The 25,683-nt window shown below is 34.3% G+C and overlaps 2 protein-coding genes and 1 long non-coding RNA gene across 7 annotated transcripts in view; 1 reads left to right on the top strand and 2 right to left on the bottom strand.

Moving 5' to 3' along the window:
- On the top strand, positions 1-23,444 carry Nplp1 (Neuropeptide-like precursor 1). 4 transcript variants are annotated; one of them, XM_072013931.1, is made up of 5 exons: positions 1-120; positions 16,463-16,926; positions 17,387-18,153; positions 18,723-18,879; positions 21,090-23,444. In XM_072013931.1, the coding sequence occupies exons 1-5, from the start codon at positions 46-48 to the stop codon at positions 21,295-21,297; spliced, it is 1,671 nt and encodes a 556-aa protein (XP_071870032.1). In that variant the 5' UTR covers positions 1-45; the 3' UTR covers positions 21,298-23,444. The 4 variants fall into 4 exon arrangements, with proteins under 4 accessions (XP_071870032.1, XP_071870031.1, XP_071870034.1 ...); XM_072013930.1 differs by having other exon boundaries at positions 18,717-18,879; XM_072013932.1 differs by lacking the exon at positions 1-120 and adding an exon at positions 13,145-13,252 and having other exon boundaries at positions 16,478-16,926; positions 18,717-18,879.
- On the bottom strand, positions 16,920-20,604 carry LOC139992757 (uncharacterized). Its single transcript, XR_011801189.2, has 3 exons — positions 20,123-20,604; positions 19,413-20,043; positions 16,920-17,174 (listed from the first exon to the last, which is right to left on the bottom strand). It is a non-coding gene; the product is annotated as an uncharacterized lncRNA (long non-coding RNA).
- A 791-nt stretch (positions 23,445-24,235) lies between the features above and the next one.
- The window catches only part of LOC139993284 (protein gooseberry-neuro), a 29,723-nt gene continuing 28,275 nt past the window's right edge, over positions 24,236-25,683 (bottom strand). For both annotated transcript variants that reach the window (XM_072014865.1, XM_072014866.1), the window contains exon 6: positions 24,236-25,194. In XM_072014865.1, coding sequence (XP_071870966.1) covers positions 24,962-25,194 — 233 coding nt within the window. In that variant the 3' untranslated portion in view covers positions 24,236-24,961. The remainder of the gene's footprint in view (positions 25,195-25,683) is intronic.

Raw genomic sequence — 25,683 nt, 5'->3', positions numbered from 1 at the left:
ATTTGGCGAACCGCGTTGGAAGGACACTGTGACAAAGTTTACGAAATGCACCCGACCGGAAACCACCTTGTCAGCCTCTTGCTCTACATCTTCTTTGTCAACGAGATCCGTCTTCCTTTGGTGAGTCTATGATTTTTCTTCCTTCCACTTTGTGCCATTCGGTCGTTTCGTCGCAAAGTACTTACTTAAGGTACTTAGAGGGCAACTTTTCTTTTCGTACGCGTTTAGCGTCAGGTGGCGAGGAAAGTTGGGAGAAATTGAGCGAAAGACGAAGTTACTGTAAAGTTACCGGGACTTCGTTAAGAACGGAATATGTAGAGTCGTTGGGTAGCTTCTTTGGTATCCTTGTTCGTTAGTTTGTCCACGATGGGGTTCGTAATCGTTCGAGCATGGTTTAAACGAACGAAGAACTTAAAGTAAGCAAATGCAAATGTGTTCGGTTAAAAATTGGCAACGAACGTAACCATCGGCTTGTTGGATTTTAAAGTGGATCTTTTATGCGATATTTTTATGGCTAGGGATTTTCTAATTTTTCAATTTCTTAAGGCAACGTATCCTTTCAGACTATGAGAGGAATACCTTAATCTGATTCCATGCTGCGATTTTTATTTGTGGAGTAAAAAATTTCATTTACGCGAGGTTCATAAAGGGACTTTTATATTTTTCTTGTAAAATTTAATAAAACATATTTTCACAAGTATACCTTTTTTTCCTCTATAGGATACAATGACATAGTTTGAACTTTCTTGCTGCATTTTGTTACTTTATTAATGTAGCATTAACATCACGGGAATTTACAAATTTGTAGAATTATTACGATTTAGGAAAAACCAAATTCTGTAGAAATGTGCTACGAAAAGAATTTTGTAAAAGTAACGTAATCGTTGAGAGCGAATAATATTTATCGAACTATAACGTTAAACGAAAATTAAAAAAATCGTAAATTATATTTCAAAATATTCAATGGAATTTAATAACTTTTCGAATATCAGACATCAGCAGAAAAGATTCGCTAAAATAACAATTTTTAGTTGTAAAATAAACTATCAATATGTACGGTAATATACATTTATTTAATCCGTTATTTAATTAATTCAGAAGTATACATACTTTCAAGAAATTTGTTATTTTTATGCAATAAAATTTTTCTAATATATACAAATATATCTTTCATTAGAAATTAATAACAAAGAGAAAGAAATAATTATTCAAATGATTCAGGAACGATGAAATTAACGAGCGTACGGAACACGAGAACTTCTTGATAGAGTACCAGTGCTTATTAAAAATTTTAGATCGCATGAAATTTGATGGTTGGGTAATTAACGCTCTCAAAATGCGATCCGAATTTCGGAACAAAGGGAATATCTTGATCAAATGGATTAGCGCTCGAAATACGGAACTATAGAGATCGAGTCGCATGTTCTAGTAATAATTAAATTCCGTAGTTGAAAATTGGTAATCTTATTCCGACTTGTCCGCGTGAACGATTTCCCTCTTTTCACAGCGATCGATTAAAGAATTTTTCGTCTTTAATTGAAATTATGTTATATCTAGTTGATTAGATAGTTCACCATTTGAGAAGAAATCGCAGAAACTTGATAGTAGATTCCTCATGATTATGATGGCAAGCATATACATAGTTAACATGTCAATTGATATACTATAACATTGATACAGGGATTAAGATGATTGATATCGATTACAATAGATTATTATTACGTTGATAGATTATGAATCGTAATACAGTTCACTAATTCACAACTGTTCTAATTGCAGCGTATAAATCTAGCAACAATTGCACTTTCAAAATCCTAACAATTCCTAAATAATTCTAATACATTCTTATAATAATAATTTAACACCTACGTAATTAAAATTATGCAACATATTTTTCTACGCAAATTGACGTCCAAACGTCATGGCAAAAATATTACATTAGGTTGGCAACTAAGTGATTGCGGATTTTGTCATTAGGTGGTAACGACAAAATCCGCAATCATTTAGTTGCCAAACCAATAGCAACAGTAAGTGAGTATGGAAATCTTTGAATAAATCGATCGATTCTTTGGTGATAGAACGCTTGATAACCGTACGTCATAATTGGCATTGTAAGATTCATTGAATATTCAGAATATCATCTCCTTAAAAAGCTTCATTAATTAGTGCGTTTCTTTGCCCAAGGGTTTAAATCGCAAGTTTTTCTGTGATCCGATCCGAGTAATAAAAGGCACGTTTCAAGGGAGGTAAAACGATGGATAACACGGATAAAGTATAGAGATTCGTTTTACTCGAGAAATTACAAGTAATCCTTGACGTTCGAAAGAAGATGTGTCCTAAAAATTTCTTTAATTATTCCAATAAAAAAATTAATTCATTTTAGAAATATAGAAACACGTAGATGGAAACACCGAGTGATTCAATTGCATAAACATTTGTTACAATTTTTCTTATAACTGATTCGATATAAAACGTTAAGAGTATCATATATCATATACACGTATCATATAAATGTGCAATTTTTTCCGCAAATATTTATCTTGCCTATCTTCTCTTTATGAATGAATCTAACCCTCGTTTCCTTGTGTCAATTTCACGTGTTGTGATAAATGGGAGAAACCAATATCGTACGCACGTCTCTTTATCTTATTCATGAACGATACGAACATCTTATTCCTGAACGATACCGACAGTCTTTATTTCAAATAAAAAATGCGTAAATTAAATACTATCTACTCTCTATTATATTATCTTCTTTGCCATTGCGTTAACTTAACGCGAAAGAAGAAATCAACAATTCGTAAATATGAAATCAGTAGTTCGTTGTATCAATAAAATACAATTGGTCAACAGATATGGAAGTAAAAATCGGCTTTAAAATCTACTGCTTTCTTCGAGATGAAATTATAACAGATCGTGCAATATGTTTTTAATTAAAATCTATGTCATCTATAGGATGAAAAAGAAAGGACAAATATCAGCTGCATGTGTGAAAGAAAACAGATAGAAGCGTGGTACCTATCGTCCGAAAAATCGACAGTTTTTAATCATCGTCAGAATCATTATTCGATGCTCGGGGGTGTAAATCATGACCATCGACATTTGGATGGTGTACAATAAAGATCACGTAACTAAACCGATCAATCATAAGGAATATGAATTATAGCGATTGTGCGGTATTTCCGTGTGATCTTTTACTAAATATCGAGTATAAATATACTTGTTGAAGAATGTACGCGTTTTCAATGAAATAATTATTTACGATAGAAAGGAAATTATATAAAGTATTTTTAAACTGTACGTTCCTTCTATCAATCTTTCTACGACGCTACATCGATACTTCGTTAATTTGAGATAATGTATAAATTATTTATGTATTAGAATTCGAACGAAAGAATTACAATTTTATGTAAAATTAATTAAGATGCTATACTTGGACTTTTTCTCCTCTTTGCGTAAGAAGTTACATCGCGACAAGGTCTCACACACGTATCTAAAACTTAAACATCGTGTTAAGCAAAAAGTTTCATAAATTCGAACAAATCACTTACGACGAGATTGTTCTTCGACGTTTCGGTCGATTTCCTCGAAAACAAAGTCCCAAAACAAAGTAAGTTAAAAATTGCCATTTCCAACTTACTTTCCCACGAAGAATTCTATCCATTTTCGCGTATAAATGATTTCTAATATACCCTGTGTCTAAAATACCTATTTTTATTCATGGAGATAAGAAAAGAAGACTTTTCTAAAGGCGTGATGTAACACGCGTATAATTTCACTGTGATTACGAGATAAAAAGAAATAGCAAAAAGCTATCGATTTCTTACACAATGGTCCATTCGAGAGCGCCATTGTTCTTTACTCTAGGCAATTCCCAACTCCGTTCATCGTCAGGTTTTATTTGTCACGAAGTAGCGAAATTTTCCCAAGATCGCGACAACTTCCTCGATGCAGTAAGTTTTTTAATTTCACCGTGCAAATTTGTATAGAACGTCGATACTGTTGCTGATTCGTCTTAAAGTTCTCTAAGGCTATCGTCAAGCAAGCGTCTTTATTTCTGCATCATCTTGTTTTTCTTGTCCAATTTATCCTTTACCTGTACGCTTTCTTTCAGAGTTGTTTAGTTTCCTCTATCGATTCTTTCATATTAATTGATATCAAAGAAAAGACCATCCTCTAGAGAACATTATTTTTAACCTTTGTAACAGAATCTCGTTGTTACTTCAAAATTATTTACCTTCTTGTTATTATTTTCTTACTGTTACTGTTATTTCGTTACTGTACGTCAAATAATTAATTTAGTAAAAATGTGCTTCCATGGCAATGTATTATATTCATTGCGCAATTAATAGGAAAAATAGCGTAAATAGGTATCGTTCGAGGTAGTTTTACTATCGTTCTTGCTCGTTTTACGCGTCGAGCACGGCCAATTGCCAGCAAGGAAACGCGTTATCCTTGCAGGAAATTTAATTAGTTTTCGAGAGTGGTTATTCATTGTCTCTTTTATTCACTGCGACCTGTGGATGACACGCGCCCGACTTCATTTACATTCCGAATATCCTTTGGAAATAAACCGGGACAACGCGTTTACTAGCCATTCGATCATTAGCTGAATATGGTTTTTATTATATTTTCTACTATTCCATGGTTGCGATCTCATTTTTAACAACGTTCTATCGAATCGTATGTCGTGGATTGATTTTAACGAGTAATCTTATCGGTTTCGAGACACGAACGATATTATAATTCAATGAAAAAATTACTGTCTAACGAAACAATAGATCTGCTCGACATTACGGACAAAAAGTTAGTGAAACAAAGTTCTGCTTTTGAGAAAATTGAAGTCGATAAAGACGTATGTTTTTCGAAGTTCGTAATCAACAATTAAAATTATATATTTCGTCTAATTTCTTAAATTTGCGAATAGAAAACACCAAACGGTCGTCTACTTTTCTCATAGAGATCAATTAGTTTTCTCGTAAAGATGTTCGCAATGCGAAAGATTAAGAATATTCTTTTCTTGAAATTTCTCAAAATTCTCAAACCCCATCTTGCAAACTTTTCGTGGCATCTACCAGTAAATGTTCAGGTGGTTTAAATACGTAGTTACTAGCGACCGACATTTCACGACACACAATCCAGAACATTTCGCATTCGCACGGGAAATGGTAAAGCATACGAGGTTTATCAAAGTGCAAATTCAAGTGTGATCCGCGATGAGGACCTTCTTCAAGACATCGCGCTGGCTTTTATCGACGATCAGTAATTTCCGTCTCGTGAAAGCGCGATGAGAGTCTACAAGAGAGTGGAATACACATTTGAAAACATAGTTGATCAAAGATAATGCTACCGGTGGTAACTAGCATAACATCTACTCGAGTGTTTGAATAACAATTTAACTGTTTAACTTAAACGCATATTTTACAGTTGGTAATGCATGTGCGTAAGAATATTTTCTATAAATTCCATTAGCAGCTTTTGTCACTAAGAATGAATAGAAACGAATAAGAATGAAATCCAATATTGTGGAAAAAAGCAAAAGTATACCGATAGATTCGGAATGTATTTTCTAAACGAGGAATATCATACGAATATCGATTGGAAGTCAATAGTGGACAAGTTAATTAAAGTTGGCGATCTAGATGAATTTTTATGTGCGCAACTGTCATCAGATATGTTCGATAATAATTGTCTTTTCTAACATCGTTTAAGAGTGAAACAATTCGATCGAAACTAGTTCGTAGACAATTATTGTAATATTTCTTTGGTATCAAAAATTCGCAAACTAATTGCAATTTTATCGGTTAATTAATCATAGTATCGAGTCATCGACTAATAATTGTTCACGTCTACGCTCGCATCTAAAATTATTTTCGTATCCCAAAACGATCAATCTTACTTCCAAACGGTTGGAAGTTTCCCACCAAATAATCGCAATTCCTTTTTCCCCGGATCTTTAATTGAAATAACTAAATCATAAATAATGACAAGCGCGCCACAAGAACGATAGAAACGAGTTCAAATGACCTTTTCATTCGAACATTTGCTTCCACCCACCAGAGGGTTGCTGCCATTAATCTACATCGCTTTTAGCCCGTTCAAAATCGTGTAGAACAATTTCTTCGAAATTCCATGTCACAGTGATTTCGTCGAGCTTTGCGCATATTAGAGTTGGTATTCCACGTATCGGACGATTTACGATTTCCGGTGAGCGGAGATATTTTCCACGAAGCAACCCTCGCGATGTACCGGAGTGCCGAAAATGGTCCAACCGAGCAGATTCTCGTTGACCTCGACTGTCGTGTTCCGGGAATCAAACGATAACGAAAAGGTCACATCTCTTTCGCCGGATTATGTGCGAAACTGGCTCGTCGTGCTTTTCGTCCGTGGAGTTTTCGCACGAACGAGCAACCATTGAAGGTGCGGACCTGTCCTTGCTACATCGTCATCCATGATCCATCCCTTCCTTTCAGCTGATTCTTTTTTTTTTCCCCTTTGCAAACGTCACTGTCGGTTTACATGCGATAAGCGGAGAAATGTGATTCGCGTGGAAACCTCGATGAAACCCTGTTGAGTGAAACATAACGAATGATATTCCATCTTTAACCATTGCGATTTTGAACATGTTTGGGAACGAAGATGGACTAGGATCGGAGCTCGTTAGCGGGGGAATTGGCAAATTGCCTTGTGGAAATAGATTTCTTGCATCGAGCGTTCTTTATTCGTTGTCTTGTTTGCAATTTGTCGATCGGGATGATTTGGAAAATTGCTTTTAGACAATTCACCTTCATGCATTTTTCTAATTCGTCGTTCACAGCCGCATCGATCACTATAATAGGTTACCGATTGTCAATAATCGCTATTATTATCAGGTAGAATTATAAACTGAGCTTTATAATATTTGCAAGAGATTGGTACGTTTAAAAAATTTCAGCAACTGTAGTGTCCGATCGGAGTCTTTCAAGTTAGCTCTTATGAAACGAAAGTATGAGTCTAGCCTCACAAAAATTTACGATATTTCTCTCAAGAAACACGAGCAGGACAATTAACTTTTCTTCCGATAATTGTCAACCAAAAAAAGTTATGAAATTATTTTTAGGAAATTGGCTCCCGGACAGGGTTTTAAAATTCGATAACTGTAATCGTAAAGAAGATGAAAAATGCTACTGTGACTGTATGAAGTTCGATTTTAATTAAATACACGTAAGCTGATAATTAACTAGAGAATAAAGATTAATTTCTGTGAGGGAAGAAATACGAATGCCAGTCTTCTAGTAGTATTTGCATGGGACGTTATCGAACTACAGTTTAAAATATTTGTCGAAGCATAGAAATTTGGCTGATAGGTCTTTAATTATACGTGCACATATGTTACTGTGAGGAACGTTATTCAAACGATTTTGTCGATATTTTCTCGGTTAGTCTGTGAGGTTGGTGCAAGTGACAAGAATAAATCACGATACAGAGCAATACGATTCACATCAGGTGACAACACGCGGTGTCCCTATAGTCATGATTAATATATTTTATTTACAACATTCCGTTCCTATCATTTATTATAATCTAATGAAAAGAAGGCAAGTTATACGGAACTTACATTTTGGAAAATATTGTATAATATATAATATAGTTAATAGCTAGACAGATGATAGACAATAGATAATATGTAATAGGAAAATAAGGGTAAAATAAGATTGCGTCTGTGAACGAATGGATGTGCGTATAGATGAATAAGTGAGAATGCAAGACGAAAGAGAAGATAATTGTGAATCGAGTTCTTTTTATTCCGCTGGGCTGAATAAAAGGCTCTGCTGCTGCTGCTACTATTATGTAAAACTTAAGTAAAAATTTCTCTCGACTATTAAATGTTACAACGAGTGCCATACTTTGGATATTTTATATATTTTTCTACATCAATCTGTGCATTTTTGCAATTCTGATTTTTCCAAAAAGAAACATCCGCAATTTAGAAATTATATTTTAACTTGAATACAAATAAAATTAATTCTATGCATTGCATAGAAGTAAAAATCTGTGAGGATTCTTTTCTTACACTTCTATGCATTTTATATATTCATTTTTGTAAATAAATCTTCTAATGTCACGGAAAATTCTCGCGTAATTTAATAAAGAATAGCACGAAAGAAATCCTCGTTCTTTATGTATCATTGACACGATCTTATTTTACCCACGTCGAGCATAATCTCATTCGCAATATTACAGCGTCGATAGGCGGGTTGCAGGTTTACAGGGGCATTAAATCGATTCGCGATACGTGTATTCTTCGAATGATTTCTTCTGCAAGACCACGTGATAAGTTGCGATACGAAACGCTCGCAAGTCGGTAAAATAGAGAGACAGTTACACACGTAGAATATATACAATTGCAGGTAAAAAAGGAGAAGACTCGCGTGGAGAATGCGAAATGTTTGCGCAGTTTCTTCTACGAAGGAAGGTACTATGTCTCTCGAGTGGCTGTTATCGAAACTCGTTCCAGTAAATTGGAAAACGCTTTGTCACTTGTCGCTTCAGTTGTCCAAACGATTTCCTGTACCTCTGTCGGTAAATTCTAATCGGACAAGTTTCATATCGTGAAATCCATACCGACTTCAGAACCAATTTAAAATTTTACGAATGGATCAACTTGCGATACAATTTCCTTGGAGATTTAAAAATGCTTCGTCGTTTTTTCAATTTTTCCTCTTCTTTTATTACTGTGCTTTGTGCATTTTGCGATTTCTGAGATTTTAATTAGGCAATGAGAGATTCTCAATGCAGACATGGCAATACTTATATAAATAAATTAATAACGATACTTTCTGATAATTAATATTCCTATTTAATAAGGTAAATGTAACTTTTCGTCTCTCTACATTCTTACTTATATTTGTAATCCGCCTATTACCTAAATAATAAATAATAATAAGCTTTTCGTCTCTCGTAGTATGAAGAAAATTGGTAAAAATTTATTATTATTTTTTTTTTTTAATTATTATTAATTTGATGGACTTTATTTTCGTTACGACATATAAAAATAAAACAGATAAGAGAAATTCGGTTCGATTCTTCTTTCCCAAAGAAAATAAATATATCTCGATCAATGGAATTGGCTGTTTCCTTTGACAGGGATGATTTTCGCTCGGTTAATTTTGCCGGGCTTTCTCTGAAATCGTTCTTGATTTATGTAACGGAACGAGAAAGCCGGTGACTGAAATAACTCAGGGGCAAGCCTCGAAATTACAGAAACTTTAAAAGTTTATCCTGTAGAAACGAGATTCAAAAGTAAGGAGTCATCGTCCCTGGGGTTTAGACGTTCAAAGAACGCGCTTTAGAATTTCGCTCTTTGACGAATTGGCATTCTTGTCATTTCTAAATACGCGAGATATTAGGGCTGTATAGATTCTTGTTGACTTTGAGCAGACGAATACGAGGGTTTGTGATAAATTTTACGAAACCCTTTGCGGCCAACATATGGAATCTTATTTTTAACACTATTTTTGAAATATTATTTTTAAAATCTTTAATAACTCATATTTCATAGAAAATATAAAAGTACAAATATTCGCGGAGAAATATCTGGTTATTATAACGAATACTCAAAATTGTGTGGTCTGTCAGCAACAAGAGCTGAATAATGAACATGACGCGACGTAATCTGTTGAACAGTAATGAAGCTACTTCGTGCAATTGGACTAAATTGCAAAGACAATAGCTCAAAGCAAAATTGCAAAGTACACATTTACGCTTAGATTATTATATGTTGGCTTAATTAGGTAATTCGTTGAAATATTCGTTTAACTTTTAAATGCCAGTCGAGCGTCGCTTTAGGAATGCAATTTAATCTACGCGACCAAGGGCAACGTTGTTAAACGTGTACGAAGAAAAGGGGTGAGACGAGGGTAGATTTAATGAGACACGCTCTTGATTATCGGCGACAATACCTACTGTAAGCTAACATCAACAGCGGTTTCCCTTTAATATTGTCAAAATGATGTGCACATGATACGCAAAATGTATTAGAATTTGCTTCTAAAGTTAAAACGTTTCTGGTACTGTAGGATTTACGTGAATCTGCTACCTCGCTCTTAAGTTTGAAATTCATGTTTACCGATGAGAATTGATTTTGAAACACGGCAAATTCGATACTGTGTTTCGGCTAATCAGATAGGTACGTAAAATATGGCACAGAGAGGAGATCAACATTTCAATAGCATTGCATAGTGTGTCAGATGAATAGAATATTCGTTTGATATGCAGCGAATTCATTGATACGCATAACTTGTTTAAGTTTCATAAGATATCGACGAGTTTTTTAATTATTTATATTAGTCATGTAAACAAAATGCACAGCTAGTAACGTGAAATATGCTTGTTATAAATGATGGGAAGAGAAATAATAGCCGTACTGAATTATTGAAATACATCTACTATAATAAAATGATCACATCTTCGTTATTCGACGTTACGAGCCATCAAGAAATTCAAGTAGATAATTTTGTGTATTTAGATTTGGAAAATTAATCGTACGCTTTGCTAGAAGTATTCGGTATTTTAAGGAACAACAGTGATTAGTTAGCAATTTAAGACTGATAGTCTTTCATTGAAATGTAAGTCAAGTGGCAGATCAGAAAATACAAGCAAGAACAATGCTGCGTGAAAGAGTATTGAAAATAATCCACGGCAAACAATAGCAAGATAATACTTGAAAGAAAATTAAGCTTTCCGAGAATTGATCGTCATTTAAAAAATAAAGGAAATTGAGAGATGAATTCCATTTGAGTTACACGGTAGAAATTTTCCATTTTTACTTTTTATTTTATTATCCTAATGCGTAAATAAATATAATTGTAATATGTTTGTTTTTCAAATGATATCTAAATCAATGAACAGAAGTATTTGCGATAATTTTATTCTGATAAACAAATAAACGAACAATTAAAATAAAACGAAGGTAGAATAGTTGTTCTTCCTTTTGTTTAATCCGCGAATAACATTTCAATTTTTATTTAATAATAATTGGAATAAATCTCAATGTAAACTATTAACTTTAAATACTGATATGAAAACATACAATACGTTTTACTAATAAAAAAGATATAGCAAGAACGTTAAGTAACTAATTTCGAATAGATTTTGCTATGAATTATCATTTTGTCGCCGATTTCTCATACTTTTAGTGTGATAAATACTTTTACTTCATTGTGGGTTGGCGTATAATGAAGTTTGTGTAATATCGAGCAACTCGGCTGCACGAAATTGCTGTTTAGTTTCACGATACGCAGCAGTTAACGTCCTCGACATTTGTCCCAACTTCATAAAATGTCTGCACCTGCCAGAAGGCGCGAAGTTACGTGTGTTTATTTCACTATTTCCCTCATAATTAAATATAATTAAATATAGTACACAAATATCATCTTTCGTTATTATATTTCTCAACTACTTTCTCGACAAAATGAATATTAGTACTACCACGACAGCAATAGGATAAATGCGACAAATTTGCAGAAAGTTGGCAGAAAGCTTGCAGAAGTAAACCAAAACGAATTTAACAAGGATATTATATCGACCAAACTGACAGAAATTTATTTTATTTTAATATTGAAGGTAGATATATTATGTTACCTTAATGTTTTGCACATTCTTTTCGTGTATTAAGTTTTAAATGTATTATATAATAGACGTATTTACATTGTTCACGATTATGAGGTTGGATTAGTGTTACCGAGCTTTGTTAAACTAGTTTGCTCAATAGAATATGTCAAATTAGAGAACATGCTCGTGCTTATCGTAGCTGACTTGGTAGATTCTGAGGAAACCTTGCTATTAATTAAATGGATTCTGATCGGATGAAATACGAACATCCAAATGAATTATCAAATATTTCCCTTTGTCTGAAATTTTCCTTTAATATTTAACATTTTCGTTCGCATGAAAATCTAGAATACAGAAAAAAGTGTAGAATAAAGAAGAAGCGAAATATGTCTTAGAAGAACTATATCACATTGGCCTCAGTATAGAGGAATGCGTTATGCTGAAGTCCATTGTATTTCATCTACTAACTACCCATTTATTTTCTACTTTACATTACCTTATCTAAATATTATTCTGATAAGAAGCGATGCTTTCTAATTTAACTTAACAACAGCCTAACCACAAATTTAACTTCATTCAAAAACATCCTATTTAATTGTAGATTTAATTCTACTTAAAGATATCTGCTAATGTATCTCACCTAATTGTAAATTTAATTCAAGCTTCCTGTCAAAAAGATGGAAACGTTGAAAAAACTACAAATTAAAAAAAACGACAAATATATTTATTAAAAAACCGTTTAAGACTCAATGCAAATATCAGATCCAATAATATAATATTTTATTCAAAGTTAAATATTAATGCAAATAAAATAACAAGAGTAATGTTCGAATCTTGTTTTCTTTGACTCCTAAATTTTCTTATCGCGAAGTTCCTTGCACAGAATATTAATTTTCATTTTAAAAGTTTATTGTGGTAAACATATTTTCAATCCGAGATACTCGAATTAATATAAAATATCAATCGTCAATCTTATCTTAGATTCTAAAGTTTTTTTAATTTCTATGTAATACTACCAGTCACTCGTGTCGAATCGAATCTTTCATCCTATGACATGATTGACTGACAGGAGGAACAGAAATGCATGCGACTTACGATTAGACGTGAAGGTTGTTGATATCGATGCTGTGATATGCGAGAAGTCATCTGAAAAGCGGTTATCAAGTAAGAACCGTCGAGTCCCATGGTGGAAGCAGAGATTGTGAGAAATCTTTAACAAAACGCGAATATCATAAATTGTTATTAAACAGTGTTAATTATTTGGAATATGCGAAATAATGAGAGAAGTTGATCTTTTTAAAATTGAAGTATAACATGCAAGTTACTTACATTCTTGGCTTTTGGAGCATTCATTTAATTACAGATTAGATGCTCTCCAGAGAACGGGAAAAAGTGGAGGTTGTAAAAAACCTTTGAGAAAACGTGAAATATTACAAATTGTTCTTAAAAACAGTGTCGATTAATATCAAAACTGATCCCGGTATAATAGCGACCTCTTTATGAGAATAATAAAAATTACATATTTAAAAAAGTCAGAAGATGACGCTACTATAGAAAATTCGTGCAGGAAATGTACATAGCAAAATATAAGTTGGAAGCCCATGGTCCTTTTTTCCTAATCTGTAAACTGAGCTCAATTTAAAATATGTTATTTCAATTTCTTGCGAATATAACGAAATCTAGTGTATCTAGTTTAAGTTCAGACATTTGTTAAGCAAATCTATTCTGTTGAACTGTTTAGAATTTCGTGTGAAAGTATGGATTAAAACAACAAAACGACTGCTTTAATTTATTTGGGATAGACAAATAATTTAATATACTCGAAATAGCAAATTAATTTCTATAATCTTTTATAATTTCATCTTAGTATTCTTAACAAGCTATAGATTATCCATTATTCAGCTATGACATACCAATTATACGTTATAAGGTTATGTATCATGAAATGAATAATTGTATCAATAACTAAATATTACCAGTAATCCGGAGAGCAATATGAATACGAGAAGACTGCTTCCGTCAAATTAAACGTTAATTATCACAGTCTCTACATTTCGAATTCCTGTTTCTTTCATGTCGATCTCGCTATTAACCAATAATCTGTGCAAAAGGAAACAAATGTACAATACCAAAACCAATTATATTAAAACGAAATAATATACGAGTACAAAATCTGTCTCAAAAGTAAATAATACGAGCTATCGATAACTATAATAGTCAAATGTACAATCGAAGAATAAAAAATAAAAAAGAACTTGAAAGGATATTTAATTTTGTTACAATAATGTTCAATAAATTAATAAATGAACGCGTATTAATAAAACAAACCTAATGGTAGCATATAAACGTAGAAGAATAGCATTGGAAACGTATCACGCAGTTAATGACCTCAAGTGTCGATCGATACATCTTGACGCCACGATTTTCGACAATCGAATGATGCCCGCGCTGTGGTTTCGTCTAACATTCGTATTGGGGTGGGGATGTTTAGCTTCGCGGGAAATCGAACGTATTCGAACCGACGAATTCTTGGAACGTGCTAGAACATATCATGTAGCATACAAATTAGTAAATTCCTGAGATACAATGCGTGAGAATATATTCTGACTCACGAAAATATTTAAAAACTTACCATAGAAAACTGTACATACATATTATGATATATATCCATTATATATATATATCATATTACATACATATGTAAAACTTTTCGGAATTTTAGCTAACCATTTATTTTAAATTTTCCACAAAATATCATTTATGTGATCAATCTCTCGTAAATAACAGAACAGTATCGTGCATGATGAAATCTGCCTTCAAATGATATGTTCTTTAATTAGTAACAAACCAAATTAATTTTTGATGACACGACGGACCTGTTTAATTACGACGCATCTGTCCACTATTTCACACATCACGCGCGCACCGATTAATTAATTTCCTCGTTTCGACTATGAATTAGAATTAAAAGATTCTCGCTGAATCTTTGGCCTCTTTTCCCCTGTAGCGTTCCATCAAATATTAAATGTCAGACTATGACACTTGCCAAGTTCACGAACGTGTGTCAACTGTTTAATTTATTTCTTCGTTAATTAATTACACCGAGAATATTCGTCTCGAAAGTTTTATATTATTCCAACGAAATATAATTTCTACAATTTTCGTCTCGCTTGTGCGACGTCGTTTTATCGCAATAAATTCAAGTACAAGTTTTCGTGTTTCCATCTTATTCCAATATTTCACCTTATATTAATTTGCTTGCGTATTTGAATAGTGGTCCTTAAAACTATGTAATTAAATTTAGTCTGTGTGGGTGTAGCTCGTATGGGTGTAGAATACAAATTGTATTCACATTCAAGCTATGACGATTGGAAGGTAAAAATGAAATAATTTCTGAGTAGGAGGAGCGACGATACTTTAGCAAATGTTCTGTTATAATAATTTATGATATCTTTATTTTGTTAGAGTAAAACATTCTGCTTTGTTCTCAAACGACACTTATCTCCTTCTGCATGCTTGAAAAGGAAACAAAGAAAGCAGAATTTTCTTTTAAGGACTGAACTTTCTCTTCTTGGAAGCATCATTTATTCATATTTTTTCCGTTAAAAAATCCAAGTTTTCCTCTCATCGAATAAACGGTCGCAAACTTTTCTAGCTACACTGCATAAAATACGAGGTTTACTCGGGCAATATTATGCATATTATGGATATCCGTTATCCAGTTAGAAATTATTTAGTTTCCCAGGATAGATCGTTCATGCGATACCAGGCGTAAAATAAGCTTTCAGTAACGCGTTATGCATGTTATTATGCGGTTTTATACTGGACTGATTTTTCCAATTTTGTATGTGCGATTAAACTAATCTTTCTGAATAATATATCAGAATTTGTTTACGTCAATTGCTTTATTTGAAAGTTTATTTCGAATTCTCTGCCTCGTTGAAATTGTCGAAATGGTTGCCTGCTTCTAATAAAACCAATGGCCAGAGTTCAAAACTGACTCTCCAATCGAATGGATTGATAAATTCTTTGACTTTATGAAAGCTATTCGATCGATAAATTCCAAAAACTATAGTACAGTCTATGGAATATCTGAAACACCAGGCTTTGGTGGAAATAAATTGAATACATAGTTTATTCAAGGATGATTAGTCACAGTTGTGCAACTAATCAATTCATTATTTAAAATTTAAATACAGAAATGTTATTCGATACGCTATAAAGTGAAGAATTGTTTTCACCTATGTAATGATCTTAGAATTTAATTTTTACTTTCTTTTGATGATTAAGAAGGTATACGATATTCCCAACAATTTACAATATCTGCAAAATCGATACATATTAGCGTCGATATTGGAGCTACAACTACTTATAACCGATATAAACGAAGGGCAGGTAATAATGGAATAATCGTGAACGAGATTTTCTTATTATACTTCACGTAGTAGTATCAATCTTCCTTGTTATAAGGCTCCTTATTGAGAAAATTGGTTTTAAAGAATTATCCACGATACATAAGCGCACAATATAAATCTTTAATGCTGAAAGATAAAATAGCTTTTTAAGTTTCCAATTAAAACAGTTATTTCCTCGTTCGAGACAGGTCCAAGTATAAAAATGTTGCAGAACAACGAACATATTCTTACCAAGACACAGTAGATAGAACAATCTAATGCTCTAATGTTATTTGATAAGTATAGTTTAATTAAACCATCGTTTCAACACTTTAACATTTATATCAAAATTGATTTCTATCGTTATAGAAGACATTGAATTTCCAATTCCACTTAATTTCCATTGGAAAGGTATTTAAAAAGTTATCTTCCCAACAAATCCATCGAGCTCAACAAACGCTGTTTTAAATTTACAGGTGACGTGTCAGGACGAAGATAACACTCAATGCATGCCAAAAGCAGCCTTCCTGGCTCTGTTGCGCCATCCGGAAATCAGCTCGAATTTAGCCGCCTATTCTAGAGCAGCGAGAATAACTCAGGATGCAAAAAGTCGTAACGACATGGCGCATCTGAGAGCTTTAACCGAGGAGGCTGACGACACGGAGATCTGCGTACCTGGTCGCGTTTATTTGCAACTATTGAAGGATCCGGTCATGCGTGGTGATCTCAGCATTATTCTCAACGGAAGAACACAGAAGTTACCGGATCTCCTAGGACGTTTGCTCGACGATAGCGACGAGATGGATGCGAGGGAGTTCCTGCCTGAATCTCAGAAAAGAAGTCTCGCAACGTTGGCCAAAAACGATGATCTACCGATTAGCATCCAGGATCGTATTGCTGAAAACGAAGATGACGAAGAAAAGAGGGCTGCAATTTCCAGGTACAATCGTATTTAGTACGTACGTATTTAGCATTAGTTTGGTGCATATGCAACATCTTATCAGTCAAGTTTCAATTTCGTGGTAAATTTTGTTCTGCCCTTTGTCTTAATGTCTGCCATTCCAGCTAGATCATTTCTTAACGCATAAATTATTTTAAACAAAATTGCAAATGAAGAGACTACAATAACTTGGTGTTGTTACATTTCAAGAATGTTTACATGCAGAACTGATAGTAATTCTTGTGAATCTGAAAAAGAATAAAATTAGTTAATCGTTGAGAAAGTACTTTGAAAAATACAACAGAAATTAAAAAATTAGAATAGGGATAAATAATCATCTAGAAGTTTCGATCAATTGTTTAGCTTTGATTGTTCAAAAAATAAACGGAATGGACCGAAAGTCAGGAATTTCACAATGTACAAAATCGGAGTTAATCTTCACTGAACATTTCTCAAACAGCGAGCAACCAGGACAAAACGATGCAGGAATCTCCCGTGATTATCTCCTCTCTGGCGGTCGTTCAGATTTGCAAGCCTTCGCACGAGACTTCCAGATGGAAAAACGAAATGTCGGCGCATTAGCTCGGGATTTCGCGTTGCCACCTGGTAGACGTAATATCGCGTCACTGGTTCGTGACTACGACCAGAGCAAGAGTAACAACCGGGAATCTACTTTGCCTTACAATGGAAAAAGGAACGTCGCTTCCTTGGCGAGAACGTTCACTCTACCTCAAAACGGGAAAAGGAACGTGGCATCCGTAGCCAGAGACTACGGACTCCCTTATGGGAAAAGATACGTCGGTTCCTTGGCCAGAACAGGCGATTTTCCCGCTAGAAACCAAAGAAGCGTCGCTTCTTTGGCGAAAAATTCCGCTTGGCCAGTTTCATTGAAGAGAGGAATTTTCTTGCCCGGAAGCGTGATCCTGAGAGCTCTTTCCCGCCATGGTAGATCGATGATGGACGAAACGAATGCGAGAAACGACCTGTTAGATCTTCAGGAACTGAGTAATCTGGAACAAAGTCAGAGAAACGATTATGAGACTGCGGAGGAAAAGTTGAACGATTCCTTGACGAAAATCGATTCGAACATCAGGAGACCCAAGAGACAGATTGGCTTCTCCGACGAGTATCCTCTGCCTGTTATGCAAAATACGAACGGTTTTGATTACGAAGAGATGATGGAGGCGCTCAGTGGACAGTACCCGAACGCAGAGAAGAGGTTCATGGGTGAGTAAAGTGTATTTGCTTCTTTGTGCAATAAGTTGGAAGTTTAGGGGGTGAAAATTGTAATTCGATTCGAGTGTCCAGGAAACTCTTTGTGGAAAGATGAGATTGTTGATTCTTCGAGCGAAATTTATTATTTTCTTTTTCTTTGAAAGAAAAATGTAGATTATCCGTATTAATATATCAAGTAATTTAACAATTGCTTTAAACAGAGAAAATGGTTCGCGTCAACTCGTATTTTCGAAAAACAGCTGAACAAAGTGTTAAGAATAGAAATAGTTTCTGAAACATCAAATCACCAAATAGCAAGTTCCTATCTTTTTCTATTAAATAGTCCATCCCATCCTTACGACAGACTAGATTAATTAACTTTTCAACCGAATAACAGCAATACGACACGCTATGTCCGTCGTAAGCATCCTTGTGCACTCAGAGTCCGATAAAAGTAGACCTCGACCCGTTCGAGCGAGTGTATTTCATGTCGTCGGGAATGGACATGTCAACCACGTAGTTGAACGTGAAAGTCAGAGATCGAGCGTAAATCGAGCGCTATCTGTGAATGTCAGAAACAGGTTCTGCACCGGAGATGCAGCCAGAGGTAGACCAGTTCGGCTACCCGGAAACGTTTCAAGCGAGTAAAAGACACATCGGGGCCCTGGCACGTCTTGGTTGGCTTCCATCTTTGAGGGTCGCGCGATTTTCGCGCTCACTTCGGTATCCGAATGGCAGGTCAGACCATTAGGTTCTCACCTGCTCCGTCGTTCTAGGCTAATTCCGGAAGAGATGGACCTCGTTGTTAAAGAAACATCTCAAACTTACGTATTTTAAAAGATTTACTGGATAATTACATTTCCCCGTATAGCGAACAATTTTTTCTAAACTTCGTGTATCTTCGTGTAACTACACGATATATTTATACGTAGATGGAGAAAATTTGCAGCTGTACAAAATTTGAGCTTGTGATCCGATTCCTCCCTCGCTATTAGTTATATTATCTTATCAAATCGATTTTCCAAGTTGGCTCTGAAATCATCATCGTAGATCGAATAAACGTAGTTAAAGATTCCTTTACGAGCATGGTGTAAGCAGCTCCTTTAACAATAGATTCGTATTAATTCCATAATTCTTAGTCTTATCAGATAACGAAATATTGAGCTTTGACAAAATTTTATACAGATACGATGAAAGAAAATCTGCAGACGCGTGCCATTATATAAGAAAGCGGCGCTGACGGATAGCTTAACAGATAGTTTGAGAAATACCTGGTTCGTCTCTCCCGATGGTCCATCGTATCTTTTGAATTACTCTATATCTCTCCTATGTCTCTTTGTGTCGTTGTCTTTCTCCGTCTTTCTCTTTGTACTGTCCTCCATTCTCCTCTCGTCATGCTGTCGCGAACGTCTACGGCCGAATAAAAGTGTAGAAAGAATGGAACGAAAGAACGATCGTCGGGAAACAAGTCGTCGAGTCATCGGGAATATTCGAGTATTTCGCAGAGGGAGATTCCGCGGATCGTAGAAAACGCGATGACCATATTACGCCAAACGTTCGCCAATATACCATACTCTGCTTCTACTTCTTCTACTTCCACGTGGATCGTTCACGGTAGTTAAGTAGCAACTGCAACGTAGGTGTCTCGATGTGGTGCACTTATCGATGTTATGGAACTGTCTACTCGATGCTACGGCTAATTTACAGCGCTGATGTGGTAGATGTTTTAGATTGGCTGGGATATAACAATATTATTACTCTAGTGCGAACAGTCGATAGTCAATAGGTAGTTCTTTGATCATAGTTTTAGAGCTGTCCTTTGTTAAATAATCGTTGCTATATCTATACAGTGTACAGGGTCATCTATCTGAACGAGCGTTTCTAACTTCGATTCGTATTAACCTGTAATTGGTGATTTATAATCGATACATTAATTTCACAGGAAAATGGAAAGGATGGATATTATAAAAGCAGAACATACCTTTTTATGTGACTTCGACGAGAAAATATTTGATTTACAATGTGTATTTATTTTAGCGCTTTCTCGTTTTCTAAAATCGTAAAGTGTAAGTAACGTTCTGATCTTGTCGATGTTCCTTTCAGTCGAAGAAGAAACGAGTATAGGTACTACAATAGATTACCCTATTCTTTGTCCTTTATTCCGTAGGCAGACAATGTTTTATTACGAATAGAAAATTTATGTTTCTTTTTTTTTTTATTTTTTTTGTTTCGGAAAGTGTGTTAAGGTTATTTCATACGGATACGTATTTGAGATTTTACTAAAATTTCAAAGTTCTATTGCTAAAACATTGCTCTGTCTTTGCTGTTAAGTAGTTACGTGTTGAATATTAGATATGTGTTTTGCTGCCAAACTTCTTCGCTCATCGAAATTTTGTTTCTATCAACGAACAACTTGAGTGTTTTGTAAGCTTATATCTGTAGAATTTTTTATGCAGAGACTAATTAATAGATGGCACAAGCTGTTATGCAAACATAACGAAGACCTACCATTGTGTTCGTTTTTTCCTTAGATATGGCAGTTACACGAGACGCAGTCGATAAAATGATACGTTTGGACAGGAAGTAATGCCTCATGCGAAACTAAATCAAAAGTGTAAAATAAATTTTCTTGAAAATTTGTTGCCTACATCTTACTATTGTTATAGCATTTAGACGATAGAGGCGATAGACATCGCATAAGTAATATCTCTCGATAATACTTATTTGCCACTTTTGATTTATTTTTACGCAAGGAATCACCTCCTACTCGCTTGTACCATTTTTGTGACCGTAGTCTGTATTTAGTGATATCAGTGTTTAAGCGCTGTGTAGCGTAATAACGATGACTCTATGTAGACTATATGTGCTATATAGACTAGTAACTTGCAGTGTAACTAGAGAAAATATAATTTCGCGATTTGACACGAATTTTGAATCATGTATTTTAGGGAGAATCCCGCAGATGGGCCCCCGTCCGACTACTCCGCCAACTCGTCGACAAGGTCGCTAAGACCTAACTTCAAATCAAGGAAATACTCCGTTCAAGCCTTGCATGGGGATTGTCGACACGGCTTCAAAAGGTTTCTCGTCTTACCGACTACGGATAATTATTTCCATGAAAAACTTCCTTATTCGTTGCGATCCAATTCGTCATAAATAGTCTTTTTTTTACTTATATATCACACGATAAATATCGATGAATTAGTCATTCTGTTCATACTTTTGCTCGTACATCTCTGGAATTGAATAACGATTATAAATACGTAAATACTTTGAGAAACGAGACTTATTTTCGAAGAACTTTCGATATTTATCTGTAACTGGTACGAGATTATTTGTTGGTAACTTTTCTCTTGATTTAAAGTTATTTGACACTGGTAAATGTCTTTTCGAATCATCGCGTTTAGCAAGTAAAAGTATATGGGGCGCGTTATGACTTGTTTTTGACGAACTACTGAATGAAAATCATTTCTAAAGATTCAGAGAAACAAGTAGATTTAATTCTCAACTGGTATAGAATCGTAAATGAATTTACATTGAGTTATTTAATTTTTATGTTCGAGTTTAGTTTTTATTCTATGTTACTTTCATGTAAGAGGTAGAATATAAGATAGTCTAAAATTAAACAACCTAGCGGAATTTGTTGCAATTACTTACGATCCAAATATATCGGTTGAGATTAAACGATGGAAGCTCAAATCTGTGGAAACTTCAGAACTATTATATGCGATGGATGACTGGTACTGTATTTATTATTACGGTATGCTACATTTAAAAGCTTTTTCGTGCTTCAAACGGCTATCAATGTTTAACTAGCTCGAAGTATTGACTATCTATAACGGTATTGTTAATTTTCACTAGCAACCGAAGATTTTATAAAGTGAATTATTTACGCTTCCTATCGACGTATAGTCTGACACGTACTGTTTTATATATATATACATGTAACGACTTTATATACTGTATTTAATTTAGTGCTTACTAACTTAATACTCTAAGCGTACGTTTAAGGGAAAATAGCAGTCAATACGAGATAAAATTCAGAGCGACGTTCAATTCTTTACGAAACGTTGCTAATAGATTAACGAATACCAATTATTGCAGTAATTTATATCACATTCGATCATGTAGTTTTATTAGTTTAATATTTTATAGTTTACAAAGAAATTATGTTTACACGGAACGAATGGCTCCTTCTTGTACGGCAGCGCACATCCTTATCATTTGCAGGAATTTTATTTACTTTCTGAGTAATGTTACCGGCGTGCAAGTATAATTATCAGAAATATTAGAAAATTGTACGTTGCTCGAATAATATTTACCTAACCTCAAGTCGTGTTTACGTTAGATTAATCATATCACGTGTACCTTTTAATGTTTCCAGTGACTTCTATTAACGTTAAGAAACTTTCTCAGAAATATTTTCTCCAAAATTAATGTAATTAGACGATAACCAGCGACAATAACGTTATATTAAGAATAATAATCTTAATGTCTGATCTGATTCGCGAAGCTACCTTACTTATCGTTAGATACATCTGTTTTGCAACGTAAAATATGTCTTAAATGTAAATGTCTTAATAATATTTAGGATTGCTTTCAAATTATTTACTAAATTGCTCACAATTCTATCTGAAACTTTTCACATACTGTTTTCTCTTTTAACGAACAGTTTTACACAACATTAGTGTTTACTATTTACGTTCAATGTATTTACTTTGAAAACACAGATGTATTCGTATGGTAGTAGGTGAAACGAACAATCAGATAGAATTACTCGATGGTCTGAAGCATTTCCGTATCCGAAAGGATTTCATCGTTCGATTGAGAGATGTTCACCGAGCAAGTTGGAGATTTTGTTCGAAGTTTTCACTCGATATTTCTACAGCCGTGGTTCACGATCGCAAATAGAAGAAAAAATAGAGGAAGCCGTGACGCGATCTTCGACGTATAACAGTAGTTGGTGTAAATCTTATAGCGCTGAGGGCTTGCAGGCTCGATAGTAATAACGCAAAATTCAGCTTTCTTTTTGTCCATGATACATGTTTCAGTACTTATCGATAGATCATTGTGTAATACGTGTATGTTAAATGTAAAAGCGCGGTCTCCGGAAGAATTGTGGTAATTACAAGCCGATCGATATCAACGATTTATCACTAATGCAGATGGCGTTTATCGTTGTTCGATCGCCTTCGATTTTATGAGAATGTATCAATGTGTTTGTCTAGACAATAACGAGTAAACGAGATGACAATAAAACGATAATAATAAACGATGAAATAAAGATCTTGTTTGTCGTATCATTAATTAGTATCTCTTCTTTTCTTTTCTACTTTCCTACGGTCAAATACGGTTCATGTAAAATTCATTTATTTTAATTATAGCAGATCGTGTTTTCTTTATTTTAAATATAAAGTTGATTTGTATATTTATAGCAGAATCATATTTCCTATTTATGAGGATACTATTTTACGGCTTTTCCTTTCCTTTAAATCAAGATATGTATTCAAGATATGTCGTAGTACATTAAAAGTAATCTCCTAAGGGAGATTAACTCGTTTCATGATGTTGCAAGTGTAATAAATGTCTCGGGTGGTACATAATTTTTGCTAAATTATGTGCACCTTATTCTCGTATTGTGTTACTTCCGTATTTAATCATTGTTAAATAATTCCGCTGTATGAATAACGATCTGATCCATTTCTGGAGCATACGTGATTCATGTGGCCTACTTGAATAGGATTTAAGAAGACTAAAGATATCGTAGCGGTAGAATGGTAGAGCTGCACTTTCTTTGTAAAATGAATTTGCTTATTTTATGAAGACACCTACTTACGTATAGATTTTGTGCAAATGTTTCAGTTACAATCGTGGTTACGAATAATAATGGAAACTTACCTTAATTTTAATCGTTAAGCAATTTTATACTTTGCTTTACAATTTAAGTTATCCGTCTCGAAGAAATTTGAATTTCATATGGGGGAAGAATGTAAAGGATGTTTAGAGAAGAAAGGATTCGATAAGAATTATTTTCTTTGCATATCTAGAAGAAACGTTCCGTGCGTATGTCTTATGTATAATAATAAAAATATAAAAATATATCGATTTATTTACAAAAATAGACACATTTTGAAATTTTTACGAAATTTTTCGATACAAACATTAATTTTTATTCTTCGTCTAATTAATAAGCGATTGCATTCCTGTACTGAAAACGTTCCAATGTTTCCTATACCACACTTTTTCTCTAATTTAGGGACGATGTTAAATACAAAATATCAATTTTTTAAATAAAACAACTAATAATTTAATAAATAATTTCTTTCTATATTTTACAGATTATTCTTTGATGCTCATACGACTTATGCAGTTTGTATAGGATTTGCTAACTGTATTACAATTAATGTTATATTAATACAGTACTAAAATGCGTATTGTGTCAACATATTGCCACGTCGCTTGCTCTTCATTAAGAACTGTTGAAAGCTTTGTCATTCTTTGGAATGTACAGCGATTTAAAACCCTTGTTCAACAGTGTAAATGTCGCATTCTATCTTGCATTATTTACAAAATGTACAATATAACTCGAAGACCACGAGAGACAAACAGGACATATCTAAATCCACCTTTATCCATTTTCTTCGTTTTTATTTCTCAGGCATCTCGACTGTCTAAAGTAAAGACAAAGCAAACTTGCTAAACTCACAGGGATTATTGACGATGAAGATGGAGTTCTTCAGAAGGCGAAACCCATAATGCGCAATAAAACGTCGATCGATACCTAACTGACTTTTACTAATGCCCATGCAATCATCGTCCGTTAAAATATGCCGCCCACGCTTCGATGATAGTTCAACTGAGCGTGTTGGGAATAATCGTAGCCCTGGTCGTACCACTCCGCCGCCGATGCAGAATTCCCGGTACCAGAAGACGGTGTACCAGCATGACTCGCGTGCGAGGAATGTTGATGACTCGAATGACTCGACGTATATTCACCTTGGAAGTGATTGAACTGTCCCCAGCCGAGTTGCGCTCTGGACCAATCGGTGTTACCTGAAATTGGGTCATCGTCGTTGCTCATTATCGTGTCTCAAGTATTAAAATTGCACGGAATGCAAGTAGATTTAAGATTGTGCATGTTAGCTTATAAATTATAACTTATGTTAAACGTACTTTTGTTGCACTGTTTCCAAGAAGGTGGTTCAATTCGAGGAACATGTTATGGCTATGAGAAAATTTCCAGAGATACTCTTCAACCAATAAAAAGTGTACGGAGAAAGATGATAATAAAAATTGGAAATTTTCACAAAAAATTGTATCTAATTCATTGTGATTTTAATTTTCGCACCACGTATTACGCACTATGTACTATCCGTAATCGATTTTTTGAATCCATTACAACCCCAAGCCGACCAAACCTATTGCGATTCAAGTATCGGGTAGCCGAAATTATCGAGTTCCCGTATGGGTTCTCGCACTCTATTAATCATGTACGTACCTGGCTATTATGGATAATGTGAAATTGGTAACATTATAAAAAGT

This window comes from Bombus fervidus, chromosome 12, assembly GCF_041682495.2.
Source record: "Bombus fervidus isolate BK054 chromosome 12, iyBomFerv1, whole genome shotgun sequence".
Lineage (NCBI taxonomy): Eukaryota > Metazoa > Arthropoda > Insecta > Hymenoptera > Apidae > Bombus > Bombus fervidus.
This window is presented reverse-complemented; position numbering and strand designations above follow the sequence as displayed.

Excerpts from the sequence above, each read along its gene's own strand:
- Nplp1 (XM_072013930.1), top strand. The coding sequence starts at position 46 with ATGCACCCGACCGGAAACCACCTTGTCAGCCTCTTGCTCTACATCTTC. Across the intron at positions 18,154-18,716 it reads CGCAGAGAAGAGGTTCATGG|AAACAGGTTCTGCACCGGAG; the intron begins GTGAGTAAAGTG and ends TGTGAATGTCAG. Across the intron at positions 18,880-21,089 it reads CTTCGGTATCCGAATGGCAG|GGAGAATCCCGCAGATGGGC; the intron begins GTCAGACCATTA and ends CATGTATTTTAG.